Source organism: Indicator indicator, chromosome 14, assembly GCF_027791375.1.
Source record: "Indicator indicator isolate 239-I01 chromosome 14, UM_Iind_1.1, whole genome shotgun sequence".
In the NCBI taxonomy this organism is placed as follows: domain Eukaryota; kingdom Metazoa; phylum Chordata; class Aves; order Piciformes; family Indicatoridae; genus Indicator; species Indicator indicator.
In genome coordinates this window covers 26445307-26465201 of record NC_072023.1, presented here as the reverse complement: position 1 = coordinate 26465201, position 19895 = coordinate 26445307, and the positions used below count along the sequence as shown (strand labels likewise).

General features: G+C 49.1%; 1 protein-coding gene across 1 annotated transcript in view; it reads right to left on the bottom strand.

Annotated features, from left to right (window-relative positions):
* Positions 1 to 18734, bottom strand: part of IL17RA (interleukin 17 receptor A) — a 31984-nt gene extending 13250 nt beyond the window's left edge. Inside the window, exons 1-5 of the mRNA XM_054386853.1 lie at positions 18615 to 18734; positions 18250 to 18252; positions 4064 to 4088; positions 1944 to 2084; positions 305 to 429 (exon numbers count right to left, since the gene is read on the bottom strand). Coding sequence (XP_054242828.1) covers positions 305 to 429; positions 1944 to 2084; positions 4064 to 4088; positions 18250 to 18252; positions 18615 to 18734 — 414 coding nt within the window. The remainder of the gene's footprint in view (positions 1 to 304; positions 430 to 1943; positions 2085 to 4063; positions 4089 to 18249; positions 18253 to 18614) is intronic.
* Between the last annotated feature and the right edge of the window lie 1161 nt (positions 18735 to 19895).

Here is a 19895-nt window from a genome sequence, read left to right as displayed (position 1 = left end):
GCTAGCCTGGTTATTGTCGGTGGGGGGGGATTTCAGCCCTCACACTAATATAGTTAGAGGCATGGAAAGCAACAATCCTTAAAACCTGAAGGATGGGAAGAGTGAAAGAGAAGCCAAGATAAGCAGCTTGTGCTCAGTTACTCACAAGAGTAAAGGAAACTAGAAACAACAGCAGGTGTCAAGCCAAACACATCTTGATAGTTTCAGCAACTCTCTTAACCAGTTGGTACCTTTTAACAGATAACCTGAAAGCAGAATCAGACCCAAGGGCTACAGAAAGTGGTTTGGAGTCCTCTGCACTCACCCGGCCTCCGTCTGGGCGGACCTGAAGTGGGAAATTGTTCTGAAAGGCAAACTGGGCACAGAGCTGTTGGTTGTTGTTCACCTGCATCACAGCCAGCTCCGCTCCTTCCAGGTACCTGACGCTAGCTGCCGACACAGGGACACAGAGAAGGTTGAGAGCACCCTCAGTCAGTCTGCAGACAACACCAAGTTAGGTGGCAGAGTCGATGTGCTGGAGGGCAGGGAGCCTCTTCAGAGGGACTTGGACAGGCTGAGGCCACTCAAAAGGGCTTCAGCAAGTGCTGAGTCCTGCTCTTGGGTCACAACAACCCCATGCAACACTACAGGCTTGGGGCTGAGCGACTGGAAGGCTGATTGGCAGAAAGGGACTTGGGGGTGCTGGTTGACAGCTGGCTGAACATGAGCCAGCAGTGTGCCTGGGTGGCCAAGAAGGCAAATGGCAGCCTGGCCTGCATCAGAAATAGCATGGGCAGCAGGAGAAGACAGGTGATTGTCTTGCTGTACTCAGCACTGGATAGGCCACATCCTGAGTGCTGTGCTCAGTTTTGGGTGCCACAGGGTAAGAGAGACATTGAGGTGCTGCAGCCTGTCCAGAGAAGAGCAATGAAACTGGTGAAGGGTTTTGAGAATAAGTCTTGTGAGGAGCATCTGAGGAAGCTGGGGTTGTTTAGTCTGAAGAAAAGGAGGCTGAGACCTTACCACTCTCTACAAACTACCAGAAAGGAGGTTGTAGAGAAGTGGATGTTGCTCTCTTCTTACAGGTCACAACTGACAAGAGGAAATGGAATCAAGTAACACCAGAGGAGGTTTAGGTTAGGACATTAGGAAAAACTTCTATGTTATCAAAGAGTGGAACAGGCTACCCAGGGAAGTGGTTGAATCACCATCCCTGGATGTACCTAAAAGCCATCCAGACATGGTGTTCAAGGATATGGTGTAGTAGTGGCCCTGGCAGAGTCAGACAATGGTTGGACTTGATGACTTTTAAGGTCTTTTCCAAGCAAAGTGATTCTGTGATTTCCCAAGACACCTTAGATGCCTATAGGACACCTAAACTGCAAGGACTAGATTACAGGAAATGAGAGGAACCTGCACTGGTTTACCAGTGCACAGTTTATTTGTGCTCTCTCAAGTTAGTTCTCATTTGTTCTATTTGTAGATATAATTCCCCTGCAGTGATTTTTACACCTTGAAAAGGCAACACTCCCATTTGTCTCCTCACTACTGTTGTAAAGGTGTGGGCCACTCAAATCCATTTTCATCCGCTTTTCCCATTTTCAATGTCATTACCCCACATGAGTGGAAACATTTTGAATTCTCTTACCCAGCACACCTGAAGCCCTGGTTCAGTCAAGAAAAACCAAAACATCACAGAATCATAGAATGGTCTGGGTTGGCAGGGACCTCTAAGGTTATCTAGTCCAACCCCCTCTGCCGTAAACAGGGGCATCCTCAACTAGATCAGGCTGCCCAGAGCCTCAACCAAGTGAAAAGCAGCTGCCAAACCTCCAAATTTCAAAGGCCTGCTTTCATGACTAGATGAGTGAAAACCTTCAAGTCATAATTCTCTTCCCTATCCTTACTAGGTCACAACACCTAACTCCTCTGTTCCATGTTCACATTAAACAACCACCACTTACCATCAGTGGCCACCTTCCACTCTATCCGAAGCACAGGCAGCAGTTTTCCATCCATCTGGTGGAAAACATCAGATGAGACATGAAGACTGCTTGGAGCAGAAGGAGTGAGATCAGGCCTCCAGCTTGCCTCCATGCAGGTACCTATCCAGAAAATGAAAACCATCATTCAGGGCAGGGGGGAGGCAAGGAAGCTTTGCTTAATTGCAATTACGGTCTCTGCTCTTTGGGTCAGGGTTACTCAGAAGGCAGCACTGGGTGACTGACTGCTTCCCAGTTCAGAAAGGCTCTTTTCAGCAGGCAAGAGCTTCACAAAGTTGCTGGAAATTGCTTGAGCTCATTCATTCTAGTAATTTTCCCTTAAAATTCATTAGTAATTATCACAATCTATGCAGTCAGGCTACACAAGGCCAAGTAATTTTACTGACTATGTCCTGCAGCAAGTCCATTCCTGGCTGCTGAAACAGACCTACGTTAGAAGACTCATACTAATTTCCAGCCTTTCAGGTACTGAGGGAAATTGTTCCAATAGATAATTACTTTCTGTTTAAAAACTGCCTTACTTCTAATTTGAATATCCATCTGAATTTAGCTTCCAACAACTGCTTGTTAAGCCTTTCCTAAATGAAAGAGCTCTTCGGACAGAAAGAATAAATGATGCTAGTCAATAGTGTTAGGGTAAATTGGTTATGAAATCTAATCAGAAAATGAAATCAGGTATGACAGGCATTAGATAGCCATGATCTGCTTAGACTTTTATCAGATATTTGACTTACCAGAGTGTATTAAAAATAGCATGGTCAGTCACCCCAAAATATACTTTCAGTCTGTTTTTTTGCTGGGTTAGTAATGGAAACAATGGAAAGCAGGCACTGTTACTTCTTGTAACAGCATGGTTTTAGGCTTAGGAAGCAATTAGACAATCCTCAAATGCTCATTCTACCAAAAAATATCTACAGACAACCTGGTAAGATTAAAGTACTTGCAGCAAAGAGTGCACTAAGCACTACAAAACCCTAAATGAACAAACCCCTCACAAAACAAACAAACAAACCACCCAACCAAAGAAAACTTTCCCCTAGAGCAGAAAAATGTAACAAGAACCACACTGCAGAATTTAAACCAAATATTTAAAGGAGGCAGCATTTTAATGGTGGAGCTGCAGTTTGGCTTTGCCATGTTGACAAAGCTGTATTGAATGGCCATCTGTCAGTGGGAAATACGATCCAAACCAATCCCACCCAATCCTCCTCCTGCCAGAAAAACCCAAAAGTTTTAAATCTGGTTATTTCCAGCACAGTCATCTCCCTGACCATGCCAAGCATGACTACAAATATGCCAGTAGCACACAGGGTTGGTGCTAAAGAGAAATGAGCCCACTTAGAACAAGGACTGCAAAGCAAGGCCAGGGAGTACTGGAGTGCTGTCCAGACACCTCTGTGTGCCAAGCAAACACTCAATATTCTCATTTTTTAAACTACATTGCCCATAATCACACTAAAGTGTTTTAGATGTGTGCCAGTGCTAAGATTTGACCTCTTCTACTTCATGTGTCCAATGTGTTCAGTGGGACTTAGAGTAACTCCAGTTTCCTTTTCCTAATCATAGAAACATTTAGGTTAAAAAAAACACACAAACCACAAGACTGAGTTAATTCATTGGACTGTATGGTGAATAACTGACATTAATTGCTTTCAGGTGCAGCCCTTTATGCCCCCTTTAAAACTCTAGTTTTATGCATTCATTTTTCATCAAGTACTATCATAGATACAACAGCTTGTAATGAACATTTACTGGCAAACTTGGCCAAAAATTTCCATTTCTTGGAAAAGTGACCATCTGAGTTTTAGTTAGGAACTCAACGAGCTGGGTTGTGTTCCAGTCCACTGCCCACCCCAAAGCTCTATTATAAAAAACACTTAACTTCCCAGGCCTCTTTTAACTGGCTCTGATTATGGATCAACCACAAAACACCCAAAGCAAGGCATGATAGCAGTGCTTTGCTTTCCATCTCTCCAATTCCAGGAAGAACAACTTGGTGTATGAACCCAGTTAAAAATACCCCCAACCCAGCATGATCTGATGAGAAAAGTGCAATGAAGGAAAAAAAAAAAATTACTTACTATTTTTTACGAGGCAGTTTAAATCCTGTGGGGGAGGAAAGAAACAAGACTATTACTCTCAGAATAGAAACTGGATTGACAATAATTTGCTGCTACTTGGTGGCAGGAGAGAGCCAGGAGGAAAACAGCTCAGTGAAGAGTGAAGCATGATGTTAGCAACAGGTTCTGTACCATGAGGGTGGTGGAACACTGGAACAGGTTGCCAGGGAGGTGACTGGGGCCCCATCCCTGGAGATACTGAAGGTGAGGCTGGACAGGGCTCTGTGCAACCTGATCTAGTTGGGGATGTCCCTGCTGAGTGCAGAGGGGGTTGGACTGGATGACCTTTGGAGATCCCTTCCAACCCAGACCATTCTATGATACAAACTGGAAGGATTCACCACCAGGAAACATTGTGCCAAATTGTTAATCAGAAACCCAAAGGACACAGAGCATGAAACCTGTCCACACCTGAGCTGCACATCTGGCAGTAGTAGTTGCAATCATGGAAAGAACTTGGCCAGGCAAAAATGCAAGAGGAAAAAAAAAACTTCCAAAATCCAGGGATGTGAAAACAGAAACCTGTGTGAATGAAAGAATGCTTGAAGTAGATAGGTATGTTTTTTACACATCCTAAAGTCACTACTACCCACCACTGACCTTGTTGGTAGGTCTTGCGAGGTCTGAGCCTGTCTGTCTGGAAACATGAGCTCTCTGCAGCTAGCCTTGCCACTGAAGCACTGGGGTACATGCTGCTTGCTACAAGCATCTTACATTTGGGTTCAAAATCACTATAAAATGACACTCTGAAAAGTTAAATTTGATAAATACTAGCAGCACACAGTGACTGCTAAAGCACAGGGCTTCCCAGAGCAGAGTCTCAGGCACAGAATCTCATCAAACCAAACAACTTAATAGAATGGTACAGCTGCAGAGTCAGCTTGAGCTGGTTGCCTGCAGAGAGACCCTGGACAAAGAAACCCCTGGGCATGTCTACCTTTACAGACCATGCATGCAACCTTCGTGCCATCTTGAAGTGCCTTACAGGTACCCTTTGTGCCAAGGGTGGTTCCGGCCCGAGAAGAACCTGGGAGTGCTGGTGGACAACAAGTTCTGCATGGGACAGCAATGTGCCCTGGTGGCCAAGAAGGCCAATGGGATCCTGGGGTGCATTCAGAAGAGCGTGTCCAGCAGATCCAGGGAGGTTCTCCCCCAGCCCCACTCTGTCCTAGTGAGGCCCCACCTGGAATATTGCATCCAGTTCTGGGCTCCCCAGTTCGGGAGGTACAGGGATCTACTCAAAAGAGTCCAAGGGAGGGCTACAAGGATGATGGAGGGACTGAAGCATGTGCCCTATGAGGAAAGGCTGAGAGCCCTGGGGCTGTTTAGTCTGGAGAAGAGAAGACTGAGAGGGGATCTGATCAATGTCTATCAATAGCTGAGGGCTGAGGGTCAGGAAGGAAGGGACAGGGACAGCCTCTGCTCACTTGTGCCCTGGGACAGGACAAGGGGCAAGGGATGGAAACTGCAGCACAGCAAAGTTCCACCTCAACATGAGGAGGAACTTCTTTCCTGGAAGGGTCCCAGAGCACTGGAACAGGTTGCCCAGAGAGGCTGTGGAGTTTCCTTCTCTGGAGCCTTTCCATCCCTGTCTGGATGTGTTCCTGTGTGAGCTGTGCTGGATTCTCTGGTCCTGCTCTGGCAGGGGGGTTGGACTGGAAGATCTCCAGAGGTCCCTTCCAACCCCTAACATCCTGTGATCCTCCAACACCTTCAGATCCCTGATCAGGTTCCTTCACTGTCTTCAGGCAGGGTGTCAGCTTACAGCTGCCATTGATGCTGTACCCTCCTTACCTTCTCTGCTGTGCTGGCTCTGAAGGCCCTGTCTTGCCTGCACAGATACAAGCTCAGCACAAGCATAGCAAATCCAGGTGAAAGTTTACAGCCTGTGGCCTAAGGCTCCAGTGAAGCCAGCTACTCATGCTGAGCAAATAAAGCTAAGCAAACAGTCTACTAAACCCTACAATGTTGTTAACTCTCAGTGATTAGTTCTGTTTAAAACTTCAGCTAAGTAACTAGTATCCCTGAACAACCTGGAGGAAGGCAGATTCCATTTAAGATGCTGTGCTGGTTCAATATTCACACTGATCATAAAAGAGAAAAAGGGAAATGCAGCACTTTCTCATTTAACCAGGTCTTATCTGCTAATCAACAGAAACCTCAGCACTGGGAGGAGAGCAGACATTGCTGCTCTTCAGGCAAATAATGGTTTAGGATTTACAAGGACTTCATTGTGATGCAGTTTAAAATAATTACTGATAGCTGCAAGAGAACAAGGACAGAATGACTGAATATTAAGGGACAGGTTTGAACAGGAGTCATTAAATTGCAAACAAAATAAAATGGTTAGCAGCCAATTGTTTATCTTGCCTGTTGTGGGTTTGCTCCAGCTCAGCTCCATGCAGCTGCTCACTCTCTCCCCTCAGTGGAACGGGGGGAGAATTAGAAGGGCAAAAGCAAGAAAACTTGTGGATTGAGATGAAGGCAGTGTAATAGCCAAAGCAAAAAGCTGTGTGCAGGCACAGTGAAACAAGGAATTTATTCACTGCTTCTCATCTGTAGTCTATCTGGACTTCAGCAAGGCCTTTGACACCTTCCCCCACAGCAAACTCCTGGTGAAACTGTCAGCCTGTGGCTTGGACAGGAGCACTCTGTGCTGGGTTTGGAACTGGCTGGAGAGCACAGCCCAGAGAGTGGTGGTGAATGGTGCCACATCCAGCTGGAGGCCAGGCACTAGTGGTGTCCCCCAGGGATCAAGGCTGGGCCCCATCCTGTTCAATATCTTTATTGATCATCTGGATGAGGGGATTGTAGTCCACCATTAGTAAGTTTGCAGACGACACCAAGTTGGGAGCAGGTGTTGATTGGTTAGAGGGTAGGAGAGCTCTGCAGAGGGACTAAGTGCAGGGTTCTACACTTAGGCCACAACAACCCCAAGCAGCGCTGCTGGCTGGGAACAGAGTGTCTGGAGAGCAGCCAGGCAGAGAGGGACCTGGGGGTGCTGGTTGACAGTAGGCTGAACATGAGCCAGCAGTGTGCCCAGGTGGCCAGAGAGCCAATGGCATCCTGGCCTGGATCAGGAATAGTGTGCTCAGCCCTGGTCAGGCCACACCTTGAGTGCTATGTCCAGTTCTGGGCTCCTCAATTTAAGAAGGACATTGAGATACTTGAAGGTGTGCAGAGAATGGCAACGAGGGTGGGGAGAGGCCTCGAACACAAACCCTACGAGGAGAGGCTGAGGGAGCTGGGGGTGTATAGCCTGGAGAAGAGGAGGCTCAGGGCAGACCTCATTGCTGTCTACAACTACCTGAAGGGAGGTTGTAGCCAGGTGGAGGTTGGTCTCTTCTCCCAGGCAACCAGCACCAAAACAAGAGGACACAGTCTCAAGCTGCACCAGGGGAAGTTTAGGCTGGAGGTGAGGAGAAAGTTCTTCACAGAAAGAGTAATTGACCACTGGAATGTGCTGCCCAGAGAGGTAGTAGAGTCACCATCCCTGGAGGTGTTCAAAAAAGGATTGGATGTGGCACTTGAAGCCATGGTTTAGTTAGTCATGAGGTGCTGGGTGATAGGTTGGACTTGATGATCTCTGAGGTCTTTTCCAACCTTGTTGATTCTATGATTTTGTGATCACCAGGCAGATGTTTAGCCATTCCCAGGAAAGCAAAGATCAGTCATGCTTCATGGTTACTTGGGAAGACAAATGCCCTAACTCCAAATATTGGCCCTTTCTCCAGCTTTTATTGCTGAGCACAATATCATGTGGTCTGGGGCACCCCTTTAGTCAGTTGGGGGTCAGTGGTCCTGGCTGTGTCCCCTCCCAGATTCCTGTGCACACCCAGCCTACCTGCTTAGGATGAGCAATGTTAGAAACATAAAAGCCTTGATACTGTGCAAGCACTGTTCAGTAATAACTAAACCATCCCTGTGTTATCAGCACTGTTCTGGTCACAAATCCAAACCACAGCACCCTATCAGCTGCTGTAAAGAAGATTAACTCCATCCCAGAAACATGCTGTGCAAGCAGTGTTTAGTAATAACTAAACCATCCTTGTGTTATCAACACTGTTCTGGTCACAAATCCAAACCACAGCACCCTATCAGCTGCTGTAGAGGAAATTAACTCTGTCCCAGCCAGACCCACTGCACTTGTTTGTGCACTGGAGCAGGCTGCCCAGAGCGGTGGTGGAGTCTCCTTCACTGGAGACGTTCCAAACTCACCTGGATCCATTCCTGTGTGGCCTGCTCTAGGTGATCCCACTCTGGCAGGGGGGTTGGATGATCCTTTAAGGTTCCTTCTAACCTCTAACATTCTGTGTGTGTGTATATGCAAGGGCTGTACTCAGGCTAATTAATTTACCTGAGAAAGTTTGATTAAGCACTTTAAGTGTTATCACAGTATCACAGTGTATCAGAGGTTGGAAGGGACCTCCAGAGATCATCCAGTCCAGAGCAGCATCACCCAGGGGAGTCTGCACTGGAATGCATCCAGGTGGGGTTGGAAAGTCTCCAGAGAAGGAGACTCCACAACCTCTCTGGGCAGCCTGCTCCAGGGCTCTGTCACCCTCACTGTAAAGAAGTTTCTCTTCATGTTGAGGTGAAATCTTCTCTGTTCAAGTTTGTCTCCTGTTCCTTGTCTTAGTACAGTGCACCACCCAAAAGAGCCTGGCCCCCTCCACTTGACACCCACCCCTCAACTATTGATAGACATTGATCAGATCCCCTCTCAGCCTTCTCTTCTCCAGACTAAACAGCCCCAGGGCTCTCAGGCTCTCTTCCCAGGGGAGATGCTCAAGTCCCCTAAGCATCCTCATGGCTCTCCCTTGGACTCTCTCCAGAAGGTCTCTGTCTCTCTTGAACTGGGGAGCCCCAAACTGGACACAGGATTGCAGCTGTGGTCTGACCAGGGCAGAGTAGAGAGGTAGAAGAACCTCCCCAGGCCTGCTGGACACCTTTCTTGCTGCATCCCAGGATCCCATTGGCTCTCTTGGCCACAAGGGCACATTGCTGTCCCATGCAGAACTTGCTGTCCACCAGCACTCCAAGGTCTTTCTCTGTGGAGCTGCTTTCCAGCAGGGCAGCCTCTAACCTGTCCTGGTGCCTGTTGTTATTCCTCCCCACATGCAGTACCCTGCACTTGTCCTTATCAAACTCCATGAGGTTTGCCTGCAGCCACCTCTCAGCCTGTCCAGGTCACACTGGATGCCAGCACAGCCTGACAGGTGTCAGCCACCCCCAGTTTGGTATCATCAGAACTTGCTGAGGGTACTCTCAATGCCCTTAGCCAGGTCATTGATAAAAATATTGAACAAAACTGGACCCAGTGCTGATCCCTGGGGGACACCACTGGCCACAGGCCTCCAAGCTGACTCTGTGCCACTGCTGCCAACCCTCTGAACTCTGTTGTGGAGCCAGTTTGCAATGCACCTCAGTGACAGCCATCTATGCCACATCTCCTGAGCTTTTCTAGGAGGGTGTTATGGGAGACAGTACCAAAAGCTTTACTGAAGTCAAGATATATGACAGCCACTGCTCTGCCCTCATCTACCCACCTGGTCATGAGTCAATTTTTTTTTCATACTGGAGAAGTATTTTTCCTTCCCTCTCCCGCAGTGACTGCAGTTTAGCTCATTTTGGTTTCATTGGCATTTGCTTGTTTACATTCTAGTGTTTGTTTGGGTATTTTTCCCCCATTATCAAAGGATTTAGCTTGCAGGTGCTACCTGGGAGGTGAAAGGAAACCTGACTTGGGAAGTACAAAGTTGCAATAATATTTCTATTAATTACACCTGTAACCAGTTTTTTGGAAGTCAGACAGGATCTGAGGTCTCTGTACATTTGTCTGTGTTGTGCAAGTACAGTTCAGACAAAATTGGTATTTATATTCAAACTGATGTCCCTCATGGCTGGTTTTACCCCTTTGAGCACAACAGCAATTGTGGAAAGTGCCTCTTGGATGTCCTTACATACTGACATAAAGTTCATAGATTTACTTTGGCCTTGGTTATGTTAGAGCTCCTCTGTCCAGCACAGGGCACTGCAACACAGCTTTTGGGGCTGCTCATCCCCTCTAGCAAGATCCAGTTTAATGCCACAACCTAGCAGTGAGGCTGGGGACCCAACAGTGAGTTGAAAACTTCAAGCAGATCTAGAGTAAAGACAAGAGGGAAGGCAGGAGGTTTCTGCAGGTGAGCTGCTAACACCTGGGGCTTGGGGGAGAAAGAGAGAGAAGAGCAAGGAAAAGATGAGTGTGTCACTGCTTATCTCCCTTCCCTACTCACCTGTAAAAGAACTTTGATTAACAGTGAAAAGTAATCCCTGTGTTTGTTCAGACTGTGGGATGTTGCCATAGCTCTTAAGAGCACTGAATATGATTTCACTTCGTTGCTAGCTGGCTGTTAGGAAAACAGTTCTGCAGTAAAGCTCAGTTCTCAAGCAAAGTGTTACACAGGTTTATATAAACTTAGAAGCTCAAGGTGGCCAACAAGGCACACTCCTTCCTTTGAGCTGATAAATATCTCCTGCATGACCATAAAGTTGATCAACAACACACAACTTGGGTGTTGCACTGAATCTTTTTCAATGTGCCTGTATCCTGAGTCTGTTTGTAGCATTGCTGACTGGACTGGAAATGTGCTTCTTGTGAAGGGGAAAAGGACCTGGGGGTCCCAGTGGATGGAAGGTTGACTATGAGCCAGCAATGTGCTCTGGTGGCCAAGAAGCCCAATGCCATCCTGGGGTGGATTAGAAGGGCTGTGGTGAGTAGGTCAAGAAAGGGTCTCCTCTCCCTCTACTCTGCCCTGGTGGAATATTGTGTCCAGTTCTGGGCCACAAAGATGATGGAGTGGAACATCTTCCTTAGGAGGAGAGACTGAGGGAGCTGAGAACTCTTTAGCCTGGAGAGAAGGAGCCTGAGGGTGACCTCATTCATGTTGATAAAGATGTGCAGGGGGAGTGCCCAGAGGCTGGAGCCAGGCTCTGCTGGGTGATGCCCAATGCCAGCACAAGGGGCAATGGTGGAAGCTGAGGCATAGGAAGTTCCATGAAAACAGGAGGAAAAAGTTTTTCCCTGTGAGGGTGACAGAACCCTGGAACAGGCTGCCCAGGGGGGCTGTGGAGTCTCCCTCTCTGGAAATGTTCAAACCCAGTCTGGATAGATTCCTGTGTGATCTGACTAGGTGCTCCTGCTCTGGCAGGGGGGGTTGGACTGGATGAGCTTTGGAGGTCCCTTCCACCCTGGACCATTCTATGAGTCTGTAAGTAGACAAAAGCCAGCTCTGCTGAGAAAGCACAGGTGCCCCAGGCCTGCTAGCTTGTTCCCAGCCCCGCCTGCATGAACAGGTTACAGAGGTGTACCAGAGCAGAAAAGTAGAAGATATGGTTCACAACAGACATCTCCCTTCCTCCCCTGGAGGGAGTCACCTTCTGGCTGCTGACAGGTACCTGCAGGGTCAGAAAGAATCCATCCAGAGGGACCTGGACAGGCTACAGAACTGGGCCCAAGCCAACCTCATGAGGTTCAACAAGACCAAGTGCAGGGTCCTGCAGCTGGGTCAGGGCAATCCCAGGCACTGATATAGGCTGGGCAGGGACTGGCTGGAGAGCAGCCCTGAAGAAAAGGCCTTGGGGGTGCTGGGGGATGAGAAGCTCAACATGAGCCAGCAGTGAGCACTTGCAGCCCAGAGAGCCAAGCAGAGCCTGGGCTGCAGCAAGAGAAGTGTGGCCAGCAGGGCCAGGGAGGGGATTCTCCCCCTCTGCTCCACTCTGCTGAGACCACACCTGGAGCTCTGTGTCCAGTTCTGGAGCCTCTATTACAGGAAAGATCTGGAGGTGATGGAAGGTGTCCAGAGAAGGGCCATGAGGATGAGCAGAGGGCTGGAGCTCCTCTCCTATGAGGACAGACAGAGAGTTGGGGTTGTTCAGTTTGGAGAAGAGAAGGCTCCAAGGTGACCTTCTTGTGGCCTTCCAGTATCTGAAGGGGCCACAAGAAAGCTGGGGAGGGACTTTTTAGGGTGTCAGGGAGTGATAGGACTGGGGGGAATGGAGCAAAACTAGAAATGGGGAGATGCAGATTGGATGTTAGGAAGAAGTTTTTCCCCATAAGGGTGGTGAGACATTGGAAGAGGTTGCCCAGGGAGGTGGTGGAATCCTCATCCTTGGAGGTTTTTGCAGCCAGGCTGGATGTGGCTGTGAGCAACCTGCTGTAGTGTGAGGTGTCCCTGGCCATGGCAGGGGGGTTGGAACTGGATGATCTTTGAGGTCCCTTCCAACCCTGACAATTCTATGATTCTATGGTCACACACATGCTTGTGCCAGCACAGGACAGGCTGCAGTGCTGGGCTGTAAGTGAAGGGAGGTTTAGGGCTGTGCCTCTGGCAGTGATGCTGTCCAATGCCAACTCAATGCCTGTCAAACTTTTAGTCTCTGTGCCACACTTGAGGGCCTGCTTACAGAAGGGCCCATATGGGTTTTTAAAAGCAGTCATCATTCAAGATGTGGATGCAAGCTTGGGGAGCCACAGCTACACCACATTAATAAGCTAAGCCTCAAGTATACTTGAGGTTGCAGAGAAGTTAAAACCACTGCTGCCTTTCCTTCTCCACTAGAATAAGTTATATTGTGGCAACTGTGTGCCAGTGATATCCAGCCTTCTATGTCAAGGCACAGCTACCCCTTCTCTTGATTTATGAAGCCAGTGAACACTTCAGACTTCCTTATTGCTAGCATTTTGCATCACATTAACCAAAAGCAAGCCTACATGCTTTCTGGTAGTGACAGTGGGGTCTGCCAGGGTAAAACAAACACACCTGGGAGAAACCAGGCACAACCCACAGAACTTTTTGTTGCTTCTTTATGTTCAGAACATCCTCATCCTTAATAAGAAAGAGTCTAATTCCAATTTTTTTCCCCTTCATGAATTCTCTCTCATTTCTAGAGAGTAAAATCAAGACAGGCTGAGAGCTGAGTAGGTAAAAATTGAATGAAATTCAACAAGGGCAAGGGGAGAGTCTTGCACCTGGGAAAGAACAACTCCATGGAGCAGTAGAGGTTGGGGACTGAGCTGCTGGAGAGCAGTGAAGGGAAAAAGACTTAGGGGTCCTAGTGGATGGGAGGTTGACCATGAGCCAGCAATGTGCTCTGGTGGCCAAGAAGGCCAATGGCATCCTGGGGTGGATCAGAAGGGCTGTAGTTAGGAGGTCCAGAGAGGTTCTCCTCCCCCTCTACTCTGCCCTGGTGAGGCTGCATATGGAATACTGTTTCCAGTTCTGGGCCCCTCAGTTCAAGAAGGACCTCAGGAAATGGCTTGAGAGTCCAGAGCACAGCCACAAAAATAATTAAGGGAGGACTAGGGGGAATGGATCCAAGATAGAGGAGGGGAGATTTAGATTAGATGTTAGGAAGAAATCCTTCACCATAAGGGTGGTGAGACACTGGAGCAGGTTTCCCAAAGACGTGGTGGAGGCCTCATTCCTGGATATTTTTAAGGCCAGGCTGGATGGGGCTCTGGGCAACCTGATCTAGTGGAAAATATCCCTGCCCATGTCTCCCTGCACAGGGGGCTGGACTAGATGATCTTCAGAGGTCCCTTCAAGCCCTGACCATTCTATTATTCTATGATCCTTGAGGTCGCTTCCAACACTGACAATTCTCTCATTCCAAAAAAAAAAAAAAAAAAAAAAAAAAAAAAAAAAAAAAAGGAAAAAAAGAAAAGCCCAGGGAGAGCAATGAACAGCACCATGTCATAACAATTCAATTAAATTAATAGCAGGGCAGTATTTCCCAGCAGGATGCTGTGGTAAATGGCAAGAAACTGCTGTGAACCAGGCAAGCATCCATTTTTCCTCTAGAGAGCAGCTGCTGAAGAGGAAGGGCTCCAACTTTCTAATAGTGTCTCTCACCTATCATATGTAACTACTGAGACTTGGACAACTGGAAGTTAACTGCACCTTCCCACTCCTGATTCCTCACTTAAAAGAAGCAGAGATCAATACGACATGAACATGTTACGGGAATAATTGCTGAAAGATGATTTGTTTAAGGTTAGTAGGAAACAATTTTTTTAAGCATTTTTCTCCACAGTTTCTTCATTAAAATCAGTTTAAAAGTTTTCTTTAGCATATATTTGATAGCTTTGATCACCAATCATTTTTGTGCCAACAAGTCCAGAAATATAGCAGTATGAAGCATGGTTTGTGGCAGCATCCTACCCAGCAAAAAGCTGCCACAGAGGGGAATGAAAGATGGCAGCCAACAGCAAATGCAAAATGTACACATTTGTAAGGGAGGACCAGCAAAAGTCTTCCTCACATGTATCACCATCAGTCATCTTCTTGAGAGATGTTACATCAATTCTCCAGAGAACAGGGAATAGCCATCAAGCTGGCAAGACAGATTTCAAAGATCAAGCCATGTACACCTACCCAGCCCCTTAAAGACAGCAGGGTTATGAGCACTGCATTCCTCCAGGACATCAAGCAGGCCATGCTGTGAAACTGTGAAACAGTTACAGCCCAATGACTGAACAGTCATTAAATACTTGATGGTGAAGAACCAGATGAGGATTTAGAAGTTCAGGCTCACAGGATGTTAGGGGTTGGAAGGGACCTCTGGAGAGCTTCAAGTCCAACCCCCCTGCCAGAGCAGGACCAGAGAATCCAGCACAGGTCACACAGGAACACATCTAGACAGGGAAGGAAAGGCTCCAGACAACGAGACTCCACAACCTCTCTGGGGAGCCTGTTCCATTGCTCTGGGACCCTTCCAGAAAAGTTCTTCCTCATGTAGAGGTGAAACCTCCTGTGTTGTAGTTTCCATCCATTGCTCCTTGTCCTATCCCAGGGCACAAGTGAGCAGAGGCTGTCCCTGTCCCTTCCTTCCTGACCCCCAGCCCTCAGCTATTGATAGACATTGATCAGATCCCCTCTCAGTCTTCTCCTCTCCAGACTAAACAGCCCCAGGGCTCTCAGCCTCTCCTCATCCTGCAGTGCTTCAGTCCCTTCAGCATCCTTGTAGCCCTCCCTTGGACTCTCTCCAGCAGATCCCTGTCCCTCTTGAACTGGGGAGCCCAGAACTGGATACAATATTCCAGGTGGGGCCTCAATAGGGCAGAGTAGAGGGGAAGAAGAACCTCCCTGGATCTGCTGGACACACTCTTCCTAATGCACCCCAGGATCCCACTGGCCTTCTTGGCCACCAGGGCACATTGCTGTCCCATGAAGCACTTGTTGTCCACCAGGACTCCCAGGTCCTTCTCCAGGGGGCTGCTGTCTAGCAGATCACCTCCTAACTTGCACTGCTGCAGTTTATTATTTAAGCTGTAGGATGCTTTCACCTGTGCACATTTAAAAACCACAAACCCTGAATCCTACCTCCCTGCAGATGGCATTCACACACAGTTAGTAGCAGGAACTGGATTTGAAGGTGTGCTATTCAAGCCTTACAGCTGAGCAGGTCTGATGGTGTGGCAGTGAATGAGGCCCATAAAGTGTATTTGTTGCATTTTAGTAAGATGAGCTGTTAATGAGCATTGAGTTTTACTTTTGCAATTTACACAGGTCTGCTACTGGTAAGATACTTCCCCCCTTCCACCAACCCATCTCCTAAACAGCCTCTGGTACTTGAAAACTGCTGTTGCTCGCCCTCATCTACTTTGAAGTTCAGCCACAGCTGCCTGAGTGTGTTGGGTTAGAGAAAGGAAGTGACTCTCACCCAGCCCTGCTGAGCAACATCTTCCCTTTTGAACCACACTGCAGCTGCTCATCAGAAGGGTTACAGAATCATCCTCCAAAAACAGTGCCACCAGCAGAAGAGGAAATTGTTTTCAACTGTCCTAACTTCAGTTGATGGTACTTTCTCCTATATTTGTCAGCAGCATCACAATTGCTACTAAAGAGGATGTTCATGGTCTTAAAGCCAACTAACTTTGCATAAGTCTGCCTGCCTTTTAGAAAAGAGCTTACTGAAAGGAAAGGCCAAAGCAGCAGGCTTACTACTCTGTGAGCACACCCAGAGTACAGAGCAACACATTCCCTCAGTGAAAGCTGGTGAGACACTGCTGAACGCCTCAACAAGTTACTGTGGGGAGAAAGGGAGAAAGGGAGAAAGGGAGAAAGGGAGAAAGGGAGAAAGGGAGAAAGGGAGAAAGGGAGAAAGGGAGAAAGGGAGAAAGGGAGAAAGGGAGAAAGGGAGAAAGGGAGAAAGGGAGAAAGGGAGAAAGGGAGAAAGGGAGAAAGGGAGAAAGGGAGAAAGGGAGAAAGGGAGAGGTACAGCCAGGAATACAAAAAGTTAGTTAAAGCCCAAACATCTGAGGACTCACAGAAGCTACATAATGGCAAACTGAGTGACTAACAACAGAAGCTACATAATGGCAAACTGAGTGACTAACAACATTTGGGATACTCATGGTTATTGTTAGATGTCTAAACAATCCTGTAATGTCCTCTTTCCCCTTTGCTAAGATTTTGCATGTTATAACTCCACTCCAGCCTAAAGTAAAAATGCAGAAGTGGTCTATTTTCTTAGGGTATTTTTCATTAGAAGTGAAGGCAGCAGAGCAGAGGCCAGGTAAGAAAGAGGTAAGCATACAGTCAAACATCAGGAAAGGAGGCAGAATAGACAAAGGGTAAGAAGTGTATACAGGAAAAGATTAAAGAAGCTTTCATCCCAAAGGACAGGTTTTTGTTTCACATGTCACAGAATCACAGAAACATTCAAGTTGGAAAAGATCCTTAGGATCACCAAGTCCAACCCAGAACCCTACTCTACAAGGATGACTCCTAAACCGTATCCCCAAGCACCACATCCTAATGACCTTTAAACACATCCAGGGTTGATGATTCCACCACCTCCCTGGGCAGCTCATTCCAATACCTGACCACTCTTGCTGACAAAAAATTCTTCCTAATGTCCAGCCTAACCCTGCCCTGCTGCAGCTTGAGGCTGTTATCTCTTGTTCTATCACTAATTACCTGTGAGAAGAGACCAGCACCAACCTGTCTGCAATGTCCTTTCAGGTAGTCGTAGACACCAATGAGGTCTCCCTTCAGCCTCCTCTTTTTCAAACTAACCATCCCCAGATCCTTCAGTCGCTCTTCATATGATTTATTCTCCAGGCCCTTCCTCAGCTTCCTTGACCTCTTCTGCACTATAGCTACATTTGCCTAGCTGCCTTCACTAGACTGCTGAGAGTGCATCGTGGAATATAAAACTCGTCCAGCCTAGAAGACAGCTGCCCATTGCCCTGTTTTCGTGTGCACTGTGCACTGCTAGTAACAGAAATACATAGCAAATCCAGGTTTCTTCCTCCTTATACACACTTTTCACATGTATGTTAGCTAAACCCCCCCCCAAAAAAACACAAACCAGTTCCCCCACACCTCTAGAGAAAGAGCAGCCAAAGTTAGCTGGGGTTAGTTAGTTCACTTTTCATACAGACACTGTAGCTGCACCTCTCTCTAAACCCTCTGCCTTGTTTCACAGGGAGAAAAGGCAACCAAAATCTTCCTGTTCAAAGCTTCAAGTACACATAATGTTCATTTACCTATGCCTTCAAGCAGAGATCCTTTGCTTCCTCCTAACAACTTTTCAGCTGCAAGGAACAGGTTAAAACATTTTAGGCCATTAGGCAACCTCAGCTATTCGAATAGACGCACATCCTGCTTGGTAACTTCAGGCAGTTTTAGCCAATTTCAGCCACGGTCCCGGACAGATGTCAGTGACAGTCGTTTCCTGGCAGCCATCACAGGGCCAGCCTCATTCTGCGGCGTTCACAGTTGAAGTTAACCCAGCTGAGTGCTGTGTACAGCTGCGCTGACACGCACAGCCCACATCAACCACAACCAAAGTCCCTAAACCGTACAAAACCCAAGTACCGAGTCTTAACTGAGCAACACAAGAATGGGGTCAGCGTCAGGGACTCGGACAACCACTGTCAGCTGCGACAGTGAGGGGGCTCCCGTCCGCTGCCACCCCCCTGCCTCTCCAGGCAGTTCCCTCCGCTTCGGACGGGCGCTTGGCTACGCCAACTCCTCCGCCCGAGGATCTGCCCGCCGAGGCCGCCTGCGGACGCGGGGCCAAGGGTAGGCGCAAGGCAGCCTCGAGGCGTTTGCGCCGTGGCCCCTTGCTGCTCCCCACTCCACAGAGCGCGGAACGGGCTCGGGCCCCGGCCAGGGACACCGCACCCCGCCCCCGACGATCCCCTTTCCAGAGACCACACTGACCCCTGCATGACTATAGCCCCTCCAGCGGAGAAGCCGCTCCCCGATCCCAACTTCCCGGCCGCCTCCGGCCCGTCGGCTCCTCGGCATTGTTCGAGGTCAGGTGGGACCTCCCCGGGTGGGACCCTATCGTGGCACCCCCCCCAGCCCTGGCACAGTGGCGGTCAGCGGCTGTCGTCGGCGCCAAACACCGCAGAAAGTGAGAAACCGCCTCCCCGGCCGACTAGGGGCACAGTGGGGACACCAGCGGCCCCCCGCCCGGCCCCGCCGCTTGCCGGCCGGCACCACCGAGCTCTCACCTGGGAGCAGATGAAGGGAGGCGCGGCGCCGAGCAGGAGCCGCAGGGCCCCGCCGGCGGGCGCAATAGGGAAAGCGAGGAGGAGCAGCAGGAGCAGTGGCTGCGGCCCCGCACCCGCCATGGCCCTACCGCCAGGTCCTCCGGGCTTCCGGGCTCTGACCTGGGCGCGGGGCGGTGCCGGCCCTCACCTGAGGAGGGGCCGCAGCGGCGGGGCGGTGCTAACAGCGGGCAGGGAACCGTCAGGGCGGCGCTAAGGCTGCGGGTAAGGAACCGTCGGGGCGGCTGTTTCGCCGGGGACGCAGCGACCGTGAGGGGTGGGCGGAACTGCTCTGGCGGCGATCCGCGGGCCTTGGAGCGGGCGGGCGGCGACCTTCCCGTGTCGCTCCCGTGTGTTGTGTGCCCCTGGTGACTCCTGGCGGGGAGTGCGGCCCCGCTAGAGCCAACTCTGTGGGCAGAGGTCGGCGCCGGGGAGCCAAAACTAGTATTACCGGGGTCTGGCTTCGCGGTCACTAATAAACGGAAGAGTTCCCGAGGGCTGCGCTCCCATCCTCCTCCTACTCCTCTAGCCTCGGGTAAATACCGAGGTCAATACCCCTACATCAGCAGAAGTCTGCAGTTACCAAGTAAAAGGCATTAAAGACGTATGCTGTGTTTTTCCCGTCGTGGGGCTATTCTAAATTCACCAGATAGTAGAGAGCTGTGCAAACCTTTCCCTTCTTCCCGTTGCCCACGGGAAGTGGCAGCGTTTCAGCTGCCTCTCTGGTTTCATGCCGCTTCTCAGGCTGCAGCACACCCAAAGCCACCTTTCACTCTTTTTTTTTTTTTTTTTTTTTTTTCTGTCGTTTTCACACCAAACTGTAGCCCAGTCCCAGGGTAGCTCACCCTGGTTTCCAGCTCAGTCAGCCTTTCAGCAAAGCCGAACTGTTTGCTGGGCTTTCAGCCGAGAGAGCACAGCGGTTTCATCTGGTTTTGTGGTGGCAAATGTCTAACTGAGGGCTGCTCTGCACCTGAACCAGCAAGTGTGCAGATGACATCAAGCTGAGTGGTGTTGTCAATACACCAAAGGGATGGGATGGCATCCAGAGGGACCTGGACAAGTTGGAGAGGTGGCTCAGGTGACCCTCATGAGGCTCAACGAGAGCAAGTGCAGGGTTCTGCACCTGAGCCAGGACAATCCTCGCTTATCAATACAGACTGGGGGAGGAGGTTACAGAAAGCAGCCCTGTGGAAAAGGACTTGGGGGGTGCTGATGGATGAGAAGCTGGACAGGAGCAGGCAGTGT